The 18,981-nt window shown below is 53.6% G+C and overlaps 1 protein-coding gene across 1 annotated transcript in view; it reads right to left on the reverse strand.

Moving 5' to 3' along the window:
* Positions 1-3,201: 3,201 nt before the first annotated feature.
* Positions 3,202-18,981, reverse strand: part of MYOM3 (myomesin 3) — a 42,196-nt gene continuing 26,416 nt past the window's right edge. The window contains exons 21-37 of the mRNA XM_037500222.1: positions 16,352-16,466; positions 15,495-15,651; positions 14,849-14,958; positions 14,031-14,075; positions 13,290-13,426; positions 11,854-11,998; positions 11,683-11,742; positions 11,263-11,330; positions 10,094-10,204; positions 8,466-8,553; positions 8,162-8,200; positions 7,807-7,915; positions 6,539-6,702; positions 6,290-6,326; positions 6,081-6,103; positions 4,491-4,546; positions 3,202-3,538 (exon numbers count right to left, since the gene is read on the reverse strand). Of these exons, the coding sequence (XP_037356119.1) occupies positions 3,275-3,538; positions 4,491-4,546; positions 6,081-6,103; positions 6,290-6,326; positions 6,539-6,702; positions 7,807-7,915; positions 8,162-8,200; positions 8,466-8,553; positions 10,094-10,204; positions 11,263-11,330; positions 11,683-11,742; positions 11,854-11,998; positions 13,290-13,426; positions 14,031-14,075; positions 14,849-14,958; positions 15,495-15,651; positions 16,352-16,466 (1,728 nt within the window). The 3' untranslated portion in view covers positions 3,202-3,274. The remainder of the gene's footprint in view (positions 3,539-4,490; positions 4,547-6,080; positions 6,104-6,289; positions 6,327-6,538; positions 6,703-7,806; positions 7,916-8,161; positions 8,201-8,465; positions 8,554-10,093; positions 10,205-11,262; positions 11,331-11,682; positions 11,743-11,853; positions 11,999-13,289; positions 13,427-14,030; positions 14,076-14,848; positions 14,959-15,494; positions 15,652-16,351; positions 16,467-18,981) is intronic.

Consider the following 18,981-nt stretch of genomic DNA (forward strand, 5'->3'; position numbering starts at 1 on the left):
ATTTTGAACAAATTTCAAACATACGTAAAAGGAGAGTATAGTAGTATGATCTACCTACCACCCAGCTGCAAGAATCAGCTGTAAGAATCATCAATATTTTGCTTTTTCACTTCACTCCCTTGTCTTTTTTTTAATGGAGTATTTTAAAACAAAACCCAAAGACTCATTTCACCAGAACACTCTACAATTGGAATGAAAAGGCTTTTGTGTGGTTCCAAGTTTCTCTTTCTTTAGATCTGCTAGTACAGGAAGCGATATGAAAATCAGCCCAAGGACACAAGGATTTCTGGGCGGCCCCACAGAGGATGGGGCACATTCCTCACGGGCTGTGCAATTTATTTTGCTCTCCACCCAGGGCAGTCCTTGGGCCTCAAGATTTATGCTTTTCTCAACTGCTGAAAATAAAATATCTGGCTTCCTCTAGCTAGAGACATCTGGGGAATGTTGCTTCTGAAAATATTTTTGGCACGAGAATAAAACCCAAGTTGCTGGAAGCGATTTGGAAATTTTCAGGTATTGGAAACATCTGATTAGAGCCTTGGCTGAGGCCTAGTGGGTAGAAGTTAATTGTTACACAGGCCACTCTCTTCCCAGCAGGGCTGTTGCCCCCTCTGCTCTTCCTGTTTGTCAAGGCTTTGGGGCCAGCATTGCACCAGGCTTGGTACGTGCAGGGAGGCAGGACAGGTGTGTGGGCGGCTGGTTTTGTGTAGAGGGGAACCCCACAGGCTGAGTGCCCTTCCTCCAATCTGCACGTCCTGCCTGGCTCCCTGGGAGTGCAGCATGCTGGGGAGAACTTGCAGGCTCCCTGGAGAATGCAGCATTGTGTGCTCTCGATGGGCTCCCCCAGACAAGAGGGATGCATTTCCTGACTTCTCAGTCCCATGCGAGGCACCCGGGATCAGGCTGGACCAACTCAGAGTGAGCCGGTGGGAGCTGTAGCGAAGGAGAAGCTGGCGGGGTCCGGTGACAGGACGCTGAGAAGGTGGAGGCCGTGGGAACAGGTCAGGAAGGGGAGTGAGGTGAAGGCCTGTGTTCAGGCTGTAGAGTTGGATGAGGTGCCACTGGGAGCCTGACTCACTGCAAGATAATGTGTCACCTGCTTGAGAATGTTGCCCTGGAGGGCCCTGCCAGCCAAGGAGAAGTTGTCAGCTTTCAGGGACAAGCTCCTGCTCCCCAGCTGAGCTCTTATTTCCAGCCCCAGGATCACGAGTTGAGGCGCTTTTTAGCATGCAAACCCACTCTCTACCAACAGGGGGCGCTCACATCATGCTCCATCAGCACCCAAGGAGGGCAGGTGCTTCTCAGGGGAGAACTTACCAATTAATGGCTGTGTACCCATCTCCCCACTGCTCCCTACACCTCTCCATGGAGCAAATTTTACCCTTCTGGGCATTGAGACCAAGAAACCACTTCCATTTATCCACCTACTTGTTGACTTGCTCATTCTTTACTCTGTGATTCTTGGTGTTTATTGACCACTTGGGCCTGGCTCGCCTCTGGGCTCCTGGCTCCTGGGCTGCCTCCACCGTGCTCAGGGGCAATGTGACAGGTGGAATGTCCTCTGAAGCAGGATCGGGGGACTCTTGTGTTCGTCCTGATTTTGCTATGTCACTTGGGTTCTCAAGGGTCAGATCTGTAAAGTCGGGGCCACCGTTGCTGTGCCATTTGGTCTGATGGGCCCTGGGATAGGACGACGCTTCATGACCTTGGCAGCGTTGTGCCCACATGAGCTGCTGTCATCACCATCGCTGCCTCCCTCCCTGGGCTGGGGTGGGGTCTGGTGCAGGAGCAGCGAAGGGGCTACGTGTGCTGTGTGAGCTACCTAAGGCTGTAAGGGCTTGAAGCATTAGGTGCATGGATGCTGTGCTTTCCGATTTCTTTGAAGTTTGTGACATTTTTTCCCACTGATACCTGAAAGAAGACAAGTCTCTCCTTTGAGATTCCATGGACAGAGTGGGGACTGGGCTAGGTTGGAGCTGTTTTCCTCACCCCTCATCACCAGGAGAGAGAAACAAAGGAGAATCAAATTCTCAGAATAAAAATCTTAGTGTCAGATGAAGGGCCCTCAGAAAGGATCTTTCAGGCTCGTTGCTTCACAGGTGGGAGACCGAAGTTCAGAGGAAGGAAGAGAATTGCTCAAGATCATACAGTGTGACTTCAAGCCCTGGAATGTGTGCCTCTGAGACCTGTACATCCTCATCCCCAGGCAGGACATGGCCCCCCAGCCCCCTGCCTTGCCTCTTCATCCCCGGGCTCACTGAGCCCCTGGCTCACGGTGCCATGTGACCTGGAGACTGAGCCACGGAGTGGGAGGCTCCGAGTTGCCCTCCAGATCTGATGTGTGCACAGGTGGTGGATGGGGGAGGGATTCATTTCACCCTTAAATTCCAATGATATTTCAGAAATCAGAGGCTGGTGTTATCTGGTGTTGGAATATAGGTGATTTTATTTTCTCCTTCCCATTTATCATTTCCAGGGTTTTCAAAAGTTTTACAACCAACATCTATAACTTGATAGCCCCCACCCCCTCTGAATCTTACCAGAAAGAAGGGAATTGGAGTGCACTGGAATGCCCAGTCCCTTAGTGAGAGTCATCAAGCAAGACCAGCCCATGAGCCAAGCCGGCTAAAGCCTGGGGCTGTGGGGGGGTCCCTAAGGTCACCCCTTCTAGCTGGGCTTCCAAGGGGACCTAGGCTGCATCACCCCACCTCCCTACCTTTGCTGTCACTGTGCCCCGTGTCTGAAACGTCCTCTTGTCACCATCACCAAACCAGACTCCTTTTGCCCTGATTCTGCTAGTTTCTTGAAGGTGTTTCAAAGCCCTCCCTCCCCCATTGGGACAAACACGTCTCCCTCCTCTCTCACCAGTGACACTTTACGTGGACCTGTTTTGTCATCCTCATCATCTGCCTCGCCCTGGAGTAATTCATAGCGAGGTCTGTCTCTCCTACTGTCTCACCCTCCTTGAGGGTGGGGCCTGCCCTGATGCCATCCTCAGCCTGGCACATGCAGGATGAGAAAGCAGAGTTTAGAGTTAAAGTGAGTCCTGCATATCGGTCTCCCAACCCCAGTCTGGTGTGGACCCGGCTGCTAACCCAGTAGCCTCTGGGACCCCAGCAAGGTGTGTCCACTCCACCTGACCTCCTGCACTGGGTCCCACCCGTCCCCTGTCCCCCCCACCCCGCCCACCCCCATGGCCTGTGCCAGGCTGTGACCCTGGGTTGACCCTACTGGCGCATGCAGACTAGACCCGAGCTGTGCCTGCAGGCACCTGTCACAGCTTATTCAGCGCCTGGGGCTCTTCCCCGTGCTTGAACACGCCGATGGTGACCTGGCCTGTCTCCGAGCCGTACTTGTTCTTGACGAAGATGCCATAGCGCCCGCTGTCCTCAGTGTTGACCTTCTCGATGGTGATGGTGACCTCTGACCCCCTCACCTCCATGTGGTAGCGGTCAAGGAAGGCGACAGGCTGGTCATTCTTCAGCCAAGAGATCTCAGGGGCAGGGTCACCTGAGATGACACAGGTCAGGCACAGGGTCTTTGGAAAGGACAGGAAAGGAACACTTAGTCACCTCCTTGTCATAACCCTTGGCATCCACTGTCCCTCCCCCCGAGAGTTCCCAGTACAAGTTGCTCCTTGTGATAAATTCATTATGTGTGTTTTTATTGTAGCCCATAAAGAGATACTACTAAAGGGAGAGACATTTGACTTGACCCTGCATCTTCTGGCTTCAGTTTTTCCCTGGAAATACTAACTAGTTAGAAGTCCAGGATTCCCCTAATAGTCATCTGCCGTGGAATGGTCTGAACTTTGCTTTAGGCTTTTCGGTTTATATGTGTGTCATGATGATTTTTGCCATGCAAATAAGGTTACACTGATCCAATCCAGAGGTTTGTGAATTGAAAATTCTCCAAGTTCTCATGAGAGCACCCTAGTACCATGGTCAGACTTCAGACTCTGGAACTGGGCTCCCTGGCGGGTGAGTCTTAGCTCTGCCCCTTCAAGCTGTGTGACCTCAGGCAAGTCTCTTAACCTCTCTGGACCTCAGTTTCCTCAGTTACAAAATATGACTTGTAACAACACCTATCTCATGTGGTTGCCTTGATGGATAAACAAGTTAAAATGTGTAATACACATGGAGTAGTTCCCAGCACAAAGTAAGCACCATACAAATGTCAGCTGGCATGCTCTAGAACACTAGACTTGCGTAATATCAGCCTGGAAAGGGCTTTTTGGGATTGTCTAGTCTGTGGAAATGGAAGTTCATTGGGAGAAGACCTTGAGGGCCACCTAGAGAGATGGGGGCAGAGCTGAGAGATGCACCCCACGGGTCTGGCATCAGACAGCAGCCGCCATGTGGGCGCTTGACCCGATGCTGGTGGCCCAGCCCCTCTGGCTTGAGTCCACGGTGCCAGCAGTTCATGGTCATTGATAGACATGCCAGGGGGCCGTGTGGGATGGCTGGCTGAGGCCTGGGGACGGTCAGTACCTTGTCTTCCATGATAGTGGCCACATCTGGCAGACCCCTCACCACTTTGGCACGATCTGGAAGGGAAAGCGAGACCACCTGTGAGGTTGGTTCCCAAAGCGGGTTCCACAGAGCTTAAGTTCCTTTTCAAGCCAAGCTTTTTTTTTATGTTTCTACCATTTTGGGTGGAAATCTTTGTGGCTGCAGTACATGTTACCTTGCCTTCGTAAACAGAATGGGGCATAGTATGTGTTTCTGTTGAGGACTTGAGGTCATTGTTGTGGCAGATGCCCCTTCAAGGACTGAGGGGGGCAGTGTGTGTTGTGTCCACCTTAGGTCATGGGCCAGGGAAGTGAGCAGAGGGGGCCGGGAATAGTGGGGCCTCAGGGCCACTCTGACTCAGGTCAAGGAGGGGACCTGGTGGCCCCTGTCGACAGGCAGAAAGGAATGTGCGAGGCCATTAAGCAATGGAGTTGGTCGGCAAGAGGGTGGGTGGCACAGGCCCTGCGTCACGGATTGGGACGTGCAGAGTCTGAAGGCCACGTTGTGTCCAGTGGAGCAGGGGGAGAATGACCCTGAATGGGGGAGGGGAGGCCCCAGAGGCGGATACTGTTGTAGGCAGGAGTTTCCAGGCCCTTCCCAGCAGGTCGACTGACCCCTGCCCCTGACTCTTTATCCCACAGCCCCAGCAACCACATCTGGTGGATTCACTTCCCCCTCTGAGGGTCCTGGAGGGGTGTCCTGTCCTGGAGACAGCATTCCAGGATGGCAGGGGATGCTCTTGTTGGGTAAATGACTGGATGTCAGCGAGGGCTCCCCCCCCCCCCCCCCCCCCCCCCCGTGGGCTGGTGCTTCTCCCAGCTGCCGCAGGCTGAGCTGAGTTCCAGGCTGTGCTCTCCCCACCCAGGGATGTGCCCCCTGCAGGGGCCTCCTCTTATGCAGCTACTTGAACCCCCAAGAGCTCCTTTCCAGACTCTGGGCCTGTATCCTGCCCAGCAGGGACACTCAGGAGCCACAACGCCATGGAAGGTGACTGACCCCCTCCCACAGATGGCCCTAGGCTAGGCGCCTCTTAGTTCTTTCCTGGGTTTCTCAGAGTCTGCCTTGTCAGGCTGTTACGTGTGGCTCTGCTCTGCTGCCAGGTGTCTTCTCTCATGAAAAATCCCCCCTCCTGATCTGATGGGCCAGTGAGATGGGAGAGCTGGACCCTAGGACCAGGGATGAAGACCGGGCTGGGGACACCTGGTAAAACTCCAAATGTGTGGACTTGGCGGCAGCCTGCCCCTGCCCCTGCCCTCCCCCGGCAGCTTGGAGGCTGTGGATATGTCACTCTGGGTTTGGGCCATGACTGGATTCGATGAGGCCCCAATGCCCCAAGAGCCAGCACCAGCTTCAGCTGTGAAGTCGCCCCCCCAGCCTTGATCCCAGCTGCCTCCTGACTTTCTGGTCCCATGGATGGTGTCTGTCGTCACCCTGCTACCAGCCAGGTCAGAGTCACAGAGCCACACGGGCCTCATGGGGAAAACAGGACTTCGCAGCCTGTTTGGAGACATGAACCCCTGGGGCAGCCACCCCAAAAACCAGAAACAAAACAACACTCAGTGTACTCACGCTTCTCGATGAAGGCCGCGGCCCTGAAAGACAGAATGGGGAAAAGGCTCAGGGCTCCGTTTGTTAAAGGGCAGTGCAGTCAGCATGGGGTGAGGGGGTGAGAGGGAAAAGAGGAGCTGGCTGGGGCTCCTGGGAAGGGTCTTGCACACAGAACATGCCACACCAAGAGGTGCCGGTGATCCATGCTCAGAAATTCAGAGCAAACTTACTTCAGTCTCTGGTATTCATCCATGGCATCGTCAAATGCTGCAAGAAAGGAAACGTGGAGACGAGAAGGTCAGGGCCACTGTCCTGTGACCCACAGGTAGAGGGTTCAGGGCTGACTGCCCCTGCACTCTCTCTTCCCATTCCAGGATTCTCTGGGGTGATGCCAGGGTTGGGCAGGGCATGGAAGTCCTTCAGGAAGATCATGGGGTTTTCTGAAAAGTTCTCTGTGGACAGACCAGCGGTCAGCTCACCTTGCCCCGAGAGATCGACTGAGAGCTGTTGCACTTCCTTCCCAGCAGCTATCTCCAGGGTGTATTTGCCCTTGTCTGAGTCTTTGGGGTCCAGGATGTGCAGCCAGATCTCATTCAGGGTGGTGCCAGCCCTCACCCGGTCACCACTCTCCAGGCGCTTCTCTCTGGATGTGAGACAGAGAAATGGTGAACAAACTCAGCCCCTGAGCACTGCCGCGCAGGACAGGCTGGCTGTCCCTGGGTCACAGGCGCCTCCTGCCCTAAACGCCTCTCCTGGGGCTTTGTCTGCAGAAGGCGGCGACTATCCATGAGACACCCCATCAAAATCCATGCACTCATCATTCATCAAGTCATTCACCAGATCTGGGCACATCCACGCTCTGCACAGTCTGCCTGTGACGTCTCCAGCAGGCTGGGTCTTAGAGGAAACAGCGCTCCAGAGTCAGTGCCCTGCACCTCCTTCTCCACCTTCGGGAGTCCTAAACCCTCTTCGTTCTCCTCATCCTAAACCCTCCAGGGTTTCTTCCCGCAGCCCTTAGAGGCCATATACACTTTCTCAAATTTCATCCTTGGACCCACCCAGTCCAGATCTCCCCAGGGATGGGTTGCAGAAGTGATACCTCTGAGCTTAGTCACAGGGCGTACACACTCTGACTAGGGCAGGGGCCATGTTGTCCTGAAATTCAACTCAGTTTTGCTTTTACTCATTCAACAAACTTGACCAAGTCAGTTGGCCTTCTTCATAGAACGGGGGCAGTCATGGCTGCTCCACGAGGCTGAGACATGCAAATGAAGAGGTGCACTGGGAGAAAATTCTGTTCTCCAGCTCTCTGGGGTTGCTTAGCTCCCAGCTGGGTCTCTGGTATCCATCTTACTCTCAAGCCCTGACCAGTGTTAGTTGCAAGTCCCACAGGGGCCTCTGTTGCCCTGCCTCTTAGCGTGACTGCCTGAGTTTGCAAAGGCTACAGAGGCCCACAAGGGCACATACCCCACTTGAAGCCCTGGTTCTCCCTCATCCCTGAGTCATTCTCTCCCACAGTTACCAGAAGTTGCTTAAGCAACGATCCTTCTGTGGCCATGGACATTCTGGGAATCTACCAGGGTTCCCACCTTTCCTGGGGTCTCCCTTCTACGTCTGACAGCCGTTCCCTATCCCCAACTCCCTTTGTGGATAGCAGGACCACTCTCTGCTAACCCCTCGGGACTAGTCTTGGGCAGTTGCTGGCCTCTCCCCGCCTGGCCAGGGCTCCAGGGCAAGGCCAACCTACTTGTGGTACCAGGTGGTTTTCATGTACTCCATGTTGTAGTATTTGACTTTGCTGAAGAGCCGGATTCCCTCCTCAGTCCCCTGGATTTTCAGTGGGGCTGCAGAGAGGGCTGGGGAGACATGGGAGAAGGGTGAGTTTTCCCCAGGGCCTTTTGGGCAGCATAGTTTGGAGTCACCTAGTTTGTCCCTGCTCTGGGGAAGAGGGAATGAAGTGTTGTGAGGTAGCAAGAACTTCTCCCCTAGTCTCTGAGGTTGGAACTAAACCTACACCTGGTAGCCATGGCTGGTTGGAGGTCCCCTGGCGGCTCTCTGGGGGCGGGGCGGGGCAGGGCAGGGCAAAGAGGAGACTTGCTTACCACTAATCCTGCCCAACTCAGTGAGGACGGCATCCAGGGCTGGAAGGAGACAGAAAAAATGGTTAGCTGACGTCTGGCCCCCCTAGGGACATGTCTGGAGCAGAGCACTCCTTGGGAAAGGCTGGCGGAGCTCTCGGGCAGGGTACAGGGCAACATCCCTGGCTTGTGGGGGAAGGAGACTGGGGGATTCAGCGATTGACCCAAGCGACATGGCCCACAAACTTCACCCCACAGTCATCGGTCTCTGGGTTTGGTGTGATCCCCCAAGGCTCTCCTAACCATTGCTAAGGTGGCCAGCTCCTACCTTCACTTGTGAGGTCCAATATGGTATTGTCCTCGCCTCGATCGTCAGAAACCACTGCTCTGTAAGTCCCCTCATTCTCTTTGGACATCTGAGACAAAAAATGAGAGAGGGCGGTGCTGGCACAGGCCCCAGGAGTGATGGACAGCAAACCAGCAGGCTCCAGGTCTGCCCGTCATCATCTGTGTGACCCTGCAAGACCCAAGTCCTTGGGCCTCAGTTTAACCATCTGGAGCCAGCGATTGCCGAGGCTTCTGCTCCACAGCCCTTTGATTCCCAAGCTCAGGGCTTGTCTGGGCCTGGCAGTGGCGTGGGAGTTGAGGGTAGATGCAGGCACCCCACCTTTGGGTTCACAGGCAGCTGCCTGAAGCACAGCACAGTCAGCTGTCCTTGTCCAGCTTGTCTGAGAGTGGCGCCCCCCCACCTGAGCTGCCCTGTTGCCTGGGGGCCCCTGGAGAGAGGGACCCTTCTGGCCCTCTCTAAAAGGAAGTGTGCTTTCTTTTGCCCGGGACAATGGCGACATTTCTGGTAAAAGTTTTTAACGTGTGCCTCAGTTTCTTCATCTGTAAAATGGGGGCATGATCCTTGTCCTGGCTGTATGCTAGAGTTGCTGTGAGGAGCAGAGAAGATCTGGAAGCCAGAATGTTCTGCACTGATGGGTATGAGGCACCTGGACTCCACGCCCAGTGTGGGGAGCAAGCACTGTGCTGACAATCTTAGTTATTCTCTCCTTAGTTAGCAAACCTGTGTTGGCTCATTTTCCCTGCCCCCCAGTGACGCCACAGAAATCAGCAGCGTGTTGAAGAACAAGCCTCAAGCCAGACAGAGAAAGACAAACACCATATGATTCCACTCGTGTGGTACACAGAGAAAACAAACAGATGGGCTAAATAAAACAAAAATCAGCTTTTGGACAGTGAGACCACATAGCGGTCACCAGAAGGAGGGGGGCAGTGAGTGGACTGGGACAGCGGGGGACTACAGTCTGGTGAAGGACAGCTGACTTAGCAGTGAGCTTCAAGTGGTGTAGACACGTTGATTCTCAGTGATGAACTCCTGAGACGTGGGTGCTGTTTGGGTACAATGTTACTTAAATTAAAAAAAAATAAAGGAGCAGCCTTGGGTTTCTATCTTAACCAGGATCCACTCCTCTGCACGCCAGGGTGGTGAGGCCCAAGCTCCAGGCCTCCGGTGCTCTGCTCTGACCTCCCTCCTATGCAGACACCCTCCCTGTAGGGTCAGGGCAGGAAGGAATCTTTGACAGAGCGTCCCTTTTGACCTGCTCACGTCACAGATGAACATCGAGGTTGGAGAGGGGCAGTGACCAGCCCAGTGGCGTAGGGAAGGACTTGGACTGGAGTCTAAGCCAAAGGAAAAAAATATATAAGCCATATGGATCTCATCTTTATTTAAAATTTTGGCATTTCCTCTATGGCCTTTATTTGTGTGTGTTACTTTTGATTTAAAAAATCGTGCATGAAATATATTTCTTGCTCAATGAGCTTCTTAGAGCTCCCTTCAATGATGTGCGTTACTTGCTGCATCTTTGTCCTGTCCCTGCTCCTGATTCTCAGTCTGGTGCTCCTGGCCCTGCCTGGTGGGTGTGACCCTGAGGCCAGAGCGGCACTTACCTCTTTGATGCAGACAAGCGCAGCTCCAGTCTCGGGGTCGTACTGACCATCTGGTATCTTTGTATTCTGGAACAACCACTGGAACTGGGTCTCCTTCTTGGTGTTGGTCACCTGAGGGGGGTGGTTGATGAGACTTTATCAGGCTTTATCTTTTTAAGTGAGAACTCAAGTCATCAGAATTTATGAGCCCAACTCAGCCAAATCCTTCCTCACACCATGTCTTCTCTGCAGGTTTCTGGACTCTGATCTTTTTCTAATGGTATTCCCTCTTCCACCTGCTTTCTTCTATACTTTATGTTCCCTTGTAAGTGCCTGTGCAGCTTAAAGACAAGAGTTGGATGCCACCTCCTCCAGGAAGCCTCCCCTGAAGAACCACAGAGTGGTTCCCATGGTGATCAATCAATTCCCTGCACATGTCTTGATCACATAAGGAGGTTTTCCATGATCCTGCCTTGGACCATGGTCTCCTAGAAGACTTCTATGCTCTTGGATGCCCAGTGCTTTGCAGTGTCTGGTGCATAGTAGGTGCTTTGAATTTGCTGAATGGATATGCTTCTGGGACAGCAGCTTCCCCACCACATTCTTCCACCAGATATCTAAAGAGGTTGTAGGTGTTGAGAAGGAGCATCAACTTTGGAGTCAGAATGAATTGGTTAAAGCCTGGGTCCTAGACTCGTCCTTATCCATGCAGTGGAGATAATAATGCCAATCTCACTGATGATTGTAAAGCAGATGAAATTACACACCGGGGGATCTTCCTAAACATAGCGAATCCTCACTTGCTCCCTGATCACCTGGTCCCACAGAACCCCTTCTGGGTGCCACTGGGAGACAGAAATAACATGTATTTCAATAGTAGCTCAAGGTGGACCCAGCTTACACTAATCCTGAGACTGAATTGCCATGGAAGTGAAAATACCTGCATGTGGGCAAGTCACGGTTCACTCTAATACGACCTATTTACATGACTATTTGAGAAAAGCAATGTGATACCACTAATATTGAAGCATGGACTTTGCAAGGGGGTGACTTTGTATTCTAGTTAAACACAGAGTCCCTGGGGCTACTTCCAAGCATTGGGATTTGGGGGAGCTGGGCAAGGAATAGCCATCCCTGGGGACCAGCTGCTGGGCCTGGGGGCAGGCCTGGAGACAGGGAAGGGGATTTGCCTTGCAGGTCAGCAGCACTTCGCAGTTCTCCGTGACCTTCCACTGCAAAAACTCCTGGAAATAGGGACCTATGAATGCAAAACAAATGCACCCAGTTAGAGGCCAGTTTGGCCAGGGCGCCACCTGCTGGTGATACAGGGGAAGCTAGCTGGGGAGGGGCAGCTAAAGACTGCTGGCCCCTCAGATGCTGCCCTTACCGGGGCTGGGTGGAGCAGAGAGGCACCTAGTAGGGTGCAGTACTTAAGGAGGTGCTCAGTTTCAGGGTGGGAAAATCCAGGGGAGACCTAGCTCGGATTTCGGTGGTCCTCCTGGAGGACCCAGCAGGGCTGAGGGGATCTCTTAACCCACTAGGCCAACATTCCCCAGCTCTGACTACTGGCCTGGTGGCCGGACTTTTGAATTTTCCCCAGCATCTCTTACCCTGTTTTCTCTTCCATTCTTTTCTCATAGCATCTGCCTTCCTCAGCAGTTTGTCAAAATCTGTGAAACACAGGGAGGCAAGTCAGAGATGGACAGAAGGCAAGGTCTGGCTGCAGGCCCTGGAGCCTGGCGCCGAGGTGGTGCGTGGGTGGGCGGGCAGGGCAGGCTGACCGTCATCCACCAGCGTCAGGGTGATCTGGTTTTTGGCTTTCCCATCCCGGAGCTGAGCCGTGTATGACCCTTTGTCTTCCTCAGACAAATTCTGGATGATGACTTCCACCAGGCCCTTCTCTCGCTCGAAGTTGATTTTGCGGTTCTGGGGAGAACAAATCCTTAGCATCTTTTCTATATTTTTCCCATCCTTGGGAATCATAGGGAATGTGGGGCACACATTGGGGCAAACTGGACTGGTGCTGGTGACAGTGTAGTTAGACACCTTCAGGACTGGGGAGGGGACCCTCGTAGGCCTCTGCTGCTTATATAGATGGGGCAACCCACACACCTGGGCCTGGGGACACTCCTAGAGACCCACAGGCACAAGAAAGTCTTAGGTACCTGGATTAATTGCAGTTAATAATAAGCCTCCAATCCCCATTGTGTCATATTTTGGGGCTTTTAAAAAATTTCTTTTATAATGTAACAACAAAAAAATCCCTGTAAAAGTTATAAAGGGTAATATAAGAACACCTATGTGCTTGCTGCCCAGAATGAATGTTCATTTACATTTTGTCATGTTCTAACAGTTTTATTGTCCACATTTAGGATTTTATGCTATTTGACTTGACTTGTGTGTACGAGTTGAGGGAGTCACCTAATTTTACTCCATTTTTCCATCACAATAATAGGGTCTCATGACTGAATCTCTTGTGAGATTGAATTACCATGTCTTCAAGTAAAAACAGTTGCAGATGGACAACTCCTAGGGTTCACTCCAGTAAACCTATTTACACGGATTCCAAAAAAGCAACGAGATACCACAACCATAACATGAAAAAAAATAAAGATAATATGTATTTCATAGCAGGTGCTCAGGCACAACCTCACTCTGCTATCCCGACTTATGAGGAGTTGGTCTGAATTTCAGAGAAGTAAGAAAAGTGAAAAGATCAAAAGCTCTTGAAGAACAGGAAAATGAATGCAAGAGCACAGGCAAGCGACTAAAAAAATAAAATAAAACTGTACTCAATGTGCCAAAATACTTGCATTTCTATCTCAGAGTTAGGGCCTACACTTGGATAATTACACGCATGATCTTTTCAGCTGAAGAAAGCCTGGTGGGACGTTCAAAAATTGTGTGGGGTGGGGGAGCATGGAAAATTGGTTGGGGGAGCTTTCCTCCCACTGGCGGCATCGAGAGTCCCTGGCCCCGCTCTCCCCTCCCCAGGAAGCCACTGCCCCCTCCCTAGGTTGTCCCGGCTCCCCGCTACTAAAAGCCAGGGGTCCCAGTCTCCCCAGCACCCATCACAGCCACAAAGCCAGGGACAGCCACAGCATGTGGTAATTTCGGAAATGGCCGCTAGGGGGCGGTGCCGGCCCGGGAACCCCTGGCCCGCCAAGTCACCCTCGGGGCCCCGAAGCTCACTTGGCGCTTCTGAGCCCCCAATTACCGGGGAGCTGAAGATCTCCTTGTCATTGAAGATTAGATGCAGCTCCGCCGCTGGAGATAACTTTTCTACTTGCAGCCAAAGCCGCACCTCTCCTCGCTCCAGGACGTCCACGTTCCAGCCCGAGATGAGCTTGACCACTGGGAGCAGAGGCGGGAAGGGGCCGTGGGGCAGCGCCCTGCTCCCCTCCCCCCTGCCCGGCCCAGCGCCAAGGAGGCACCGCGGGCATTTAATCGGTGCCAAGTGCTTGGAGAGTGGAGGGAGACAGGCCTGGGGTGGGGTCCCAGAGGGTTTTGTGTTTCAGCTGGAGACTGAATTGATCCCGAGGGCCTGTGCGTCTCCCTCTGGCTGGGCACCCGACCCCAGGACTTTCAAAAACACTAGTGTCAGGATCTGGCCCACGGGTTCTGACTTATCTGGGGCATGACCTGGGTCTGGGGATTTTGGAAAACTCGTGGGGTGATCCCATTGTGCCCCCAAGTTATGACCCTCTGCCCCAGGGAACGCACACAACTGGAGGTTTAGATGACCCAAAGTCGGGGAGGAAATCATCTGCGCCACCCTCCCTCGCCCCTACTTTGCTCCCTGCTGACTGCTCTTTTCCTTTCTGGGACACTCCAGCCCCATGAACCCTCATCCTCTGCCCGTGGGCTAGTTTCTGGCTGTGGCAGGACTCAGCTCTGCTCAGGACACCCCAGTGGGCCTGGCCGGCGCTGCCTGCGGTTGCTGGGCTGCACAACTTACCCGGGTTTCTGATCTCATGGCTCAACTTCTTCAGCTTGTTCAGTTCTGGTACGGAGAGGGGCAGGGAAGACAGCAAAAAGAATCACATACCTGGGCAGCGGGTCGATGGGGGTCATCCTGAGTCTTGCCTCAACTTGGGGTGACTTGCTACACAGGGCTGAGCACTCTGAGACCCCAGAAGGATGTGGCTCCTGGCCACCCGGAGATTGTTCACTCTTCCTGTCTTGCCAGTCCCAGATCAAGTGCCAGCTCCCCCAGGGAAGTGCCTACTATGTGCATTCTCACTAGTCCTCACACAGTGCTGTGGAGCGAGCATGATCACCACCCCTCAGCCCCCAGGCCCGCTGGTGTCCAAGACCAGCTTGTCAACTGTGCTATGTTGTTGTTGTCCCCAAGGTCCTGGCCCCACACTGGACACTCCAGTCTTAGAAGTCTCTAGGGTTGTTCTGAAGAGTGAATCTTCGCTAACTGCTTCACTGTGGGCTTTTCTCATCTGCTAAACTGAGCCTTGGGCCTGTATGAGTGTCTGGCACACAGTAGGTGCTCAAAAATTATGTGTTACATGGATGAACTGGCAGGGGTAGAGTTTATGCCTCATTTCCCCTAGAAGACCCTGAGTCCTTTGCACACTGAGTTCAGAGCCTAGGATAGTGCCTGGCCTGTGGCAGGTGCTCAATAGATACTTATTAATTGATTGGCTGATTGGGTGGGTGAGGGACTACTTCTCTGAAAGTTGCTGCTGACTCCAGTCTGGGGCATGTGTTTGGGGCTCTACCTGGGCTTGTCTCTCTGGGGGATGGGGCAGGGGCATTAATTACCTTCCTCAGTCAGGGTGTGGCTCGCTGAGATGTCTTCATCAGCATCAGTGACCACCACTGAGTAGGTGCCCAGATCCTCAAGGTCGGGCTCTTTCAGGATGACCTTGGACCTGGCAGAATGAGGAGAACTCTGGAAGTCCCAGACCACACCCCCAGATCCTGGCCAAGCTGGGAAGCAGACTGAGCTGCCTGCTCAGGCCTCCGGGGGTTCCTCTGCCCAGAGCAGCTCTGGCCTGGGATTGCTGATGACCCCTACTGGCCAGGCTCTGGCACAGGGCCCACTTGCTGGCTGCCTTGCCCTGTGAAGCCCCTGGCTTTACCTCGTGCTAAGCAGGGCTGGATGGAGGAGTGAGTCAAGGGGCATCTGACAGGGGACACTGAGCCCAGGAGCCTTGCAAGGCCCAGCCACTGGTACCCAGTCTAGAAGTCCCGAGCGTCCCCCAGAGGCACTGGCACGGAGGCACACAGATCCCCCAGCCCCCAGGGTGGCAACCAGCATTGTCAGTGAAAGGCTGGGCAGCCCCTCCAAGCCCGTTATCTCTGGGTCTTGCTGGTGGTCTTACCTAAAAGCTACTGCCAACTCATCTGACAGCATCTGGGACCCCTGGGCTAGTTGTGCACAGCACCCCCCACCCAGCCCCCTTACTTGTTTGCTTCCTCCTCAATCCTGACCCTCTGGGGATCTGGTGGGCCCTTGTAGTCCTTGGACCATTGAAACTCTGAGCCATCGGGGGCTTGGGGGGCTTCGAAAGCCAAGTAGATAAAGCCCTCTTCATCCACACCAACCTTGATCTCCGGGGCGTCTGGGGGCAGGAATCAAGGGAGGCACCAGATGTTTATAAACAGTAAACTAGGTCATGCCCCTGCCTTGCTTGGCCCCCAGTGACGCCCCACTGCACTTGACTAAAATAATAAACCACAGACTCTGCTGTGTGTTTTGAGCACTGGCGTCTCAACTGAAAAGTCACCTCCTCAGAGAGGCCCTCCCTGACCACTCTGCTGTCATATGGTAGCTGTAACCTGGCCAGATAAGCTCTCTGAGCTACAGTACATAGCTCTAGAGAGGGACGAGGATCCTCGCTCACTCTTGTTGGGGGGCCAGGGCAGGTAAGGACCTAGCACAGCATCTGGTGTGTGTGGTCAGAGGGGGCCTCGGGAGTCGTGGCTGCAAGACAGGCCAAGCCAAGTGTGGCATCTCGATGGAGCTGGGGGGGTTTCAAGTGTCCATGGGGACTTGTGTGAGTTTCGGGAGGTGTCCTATGAAAGAATGGATGAGCCCGTCAAGTTGTCAGGTGAAGCTACGTTTCTACCTTGGGGAATCCTGTAGAAATAAATGGGAACGGGGGATGGGTTAGGAAAGGCGGGGCCAGTGACGGGAGGGCCCAGGGTCCTGTTTGTCCTTCTGTGGCAGATCTGTAGGCTCCTGACCCCCTTCCGGAGCGCCTCCTGGCACACACTCCAGGGCACAGCCCAGCAGTGTGTGCTGGCCGGCGCTGCCCCTACCTGGCTTGTCCTCCAGGAGTATGGGGTCGGTGGGCATGGACGGTTGCCCAGGACCAGCTGAATTCATGGCCTGAACTTGGAACATGTATGTCTTCCCCATCTGCAAGTCAGACACCTGGGGGTGGGGAGGAGATGGGTGCAGTGAGCACGGAGCAAAGACTCAGCCCTCCTGCAATCCTGGCCATAGGACTGGGGGAACCACTCGGTGGTGGAGTCTCAGGAAGGTGGAATCTGTTCTGGGGGTGGTGGTGGACAGGCAAGATGGACATAGCGCTCCTGATTTCCAGACCCCGAGTTCCAGTTTTGGGTTGGTCTCCCCCCTGGGATGGTCTCCACCCTGGGATGGTCTCCCCCATGAGATGGTCTCCCCCCAGATGGTCTCCTGGAAGGCCACCTGCTCGGGGCTGGACTCATCTCCTACCTCCCAGCAGGAAATCCCTCTTCCTTCCTAGGCCCACCCCCTCCATCCATCATCCCAGACAGTCCTGCACATCTCACTGTCAAGTTCTGCCCTTTATTTCCCTAACACTTCTTGACTGTGGCCGCCTCCTGCTGTGTCCCTGTGTTCTGCCCTTTATTTCCCTAACACTTCGTGACTGTGGCCGCCTCCTGCTGTGTCCCTGTCATGGCCCACGCTTCGTGTTTATTCGCCTGGATTAGCCTAAGTTCCCTAAATAATGTCTCTGCCCCTTGTCCCCGAGTCTCTTCCCTCCGCCTGCCTTTCCAAGACGCCATCATGATTGTGCTTATACCCTTCAGCAGCCTTTGGGGTACAGCCTTTGGGGTAAAATTCAGATTGTGAGGTTTAGTACTAAAAGTCTCCCTCCTCTGGCCTCACCTCCTGTCCTCTCTATGCCCCCTTCATCCATGACACCCCCACATTCATCACTTCGTTTCCTGCCTCCCTGCCTTTGCCCTTGCTGAGCCCTCTGCCTGGAGCACCTGCTCCTCCTCCCCAACCACCCTCCCCTCCTCCCTGCAGCACCTATGCCAGCTCATCTTTGACCATCCACTCGGGTCCCTCAGGTTCCAGGACGGGTCTCTGACCTTCGGTGGGCTCTCCCTGAATCCCTCGGACCCGCCTTCATTGTACCAAAGTTTCTAATTGCCTGGCACCCAAGGACGGTGACCACATCTAGAACCTGGTTCAGACCTGGCACTAAGTAGGTGTCAAGAAGTATTTAGTGAGTGACTGGGTGAGTGGGTGTCAGCCAACCATGCACTCACAGCAACAGTGCCAAGTCAGGAGCTGGCCCGTCCAGCCTGGGCCAGGCTACGTGAGGAGGTGGACCCGCCATTCACTGCTCGCGCTCCCTCAGCTGGCGGCCCAGCGCTGGCTGGCTCTCCCACGGGGGGCCTGGCCCCAGGGAAGGAGAAGCTGCAGGCTCTCAGAGCATCCCCCTGCCCGGAGCTTGTCCTCCCTGATTCTGCCTTCATGTTATTTTTCAAAATGAAAAATTTTTTTTTTTTTTTTACTATTAAAGAAATACATGTTTGTTGGGGGAACTATTAAAACAATAGGGAAGAATATAAAGTGAAGGGTTCAAGTTCCCCGGGCAGTCCCACCCCTAAAGATAACCAGAAGGAACAATTCTGTAAAAATCCATTTACACTTTAAATATTTGTAGGGCCTCCTTGGTGGTGCAGGGGGTTGAGCGCAGTGCTGTGAAGCTATCCACAGCCTCTGCAGCGGGGGTTCGATTCCCGGCCAGCCAGGGAGATATCGACATGGCGCGGCAGACCTCTCCTGTCTCGCCCGCTGCTCCCCTCGGCAGTTGTGGGTCTGCTAGACTTAAGTGGCTGCTAGACTTAAGTGGCCTATTCAGCCACCATTATGGTTACCTGCAGTTCTGCATTCCTATATAAAGGTCAGAACTGTCCAGTCACAGTCATATGAGCCAAACCTTACAAGGTGCCTTTCATATCAATCAAGAGCAGAAAGCTTCATCACTCTGGGAAGAGTGTGCATCAAGAGGTATGACTGGGAACGCCCGGGGGGCTGAGGACGGATGCATAAACTTACTCCTGACTCATACATCATGAGGTATGACCGGGAACGCCTGGGGGGCTGAGGACCGATGTATGACAAGGGAGACCCCAGAATCTGATCAGTGGAATGCCTTGTTGATGAGATTAGGACCGTGGCCGGGGGCCTGGGGTCTAGTTCTGATTACACTTTGTCATCAAGCTGATAACATGGTCAGCAGACTTGTGTCCCCCAAGCCCTAGATGACATTCCTGAGTTTCACCATCCTTTTCTCCTTGTCCTCCTAACGCACGTAGCTGATGCTCTATGATTATTCTAGCAACAAAAAGGGCCAGGATCTTGCTCTCAGCAGCATCCTGCCTTGTGCAGCCTGCTCCATGACTCCCGTGTCTTTATCAGTGTGGTGCTTTCGGTCTGTCTGCCTGTTCTGTTCCCCACTCTGTCTCTGCTGAATCCTCTTACTCTCCCATGCTTCTGGCCTGTACCCCAGTTTTTGTATAAATAAATAAATCTTTTAAAAATAAATATTCATAGACATGCAGACACGGGATATGCGCTGGGTTCTGGGTTAGACCTTATTCTTCCCACACTGTTGGGCTTTCCCCTTCTTGGTGCCAGCTAATGGGGTGCTGATGTGTGGTCT

The sequence above is a fragment of the Talpa occidentalis genome, unplaced genomic scaffold (assembly GCF_014898055.3).
Source record: "Talpa occidentalis isolate TD23 unplaced genomic scaffold, MPIMG_talOcc4v2.1 talOcc4.9, whole genome shotgun sequence".
NCBI lineage: Eukaryota > Metazoa > Chordata > Mammalia > Eulipotyphla > Talpidae > Talpa > Talpa occidentalis.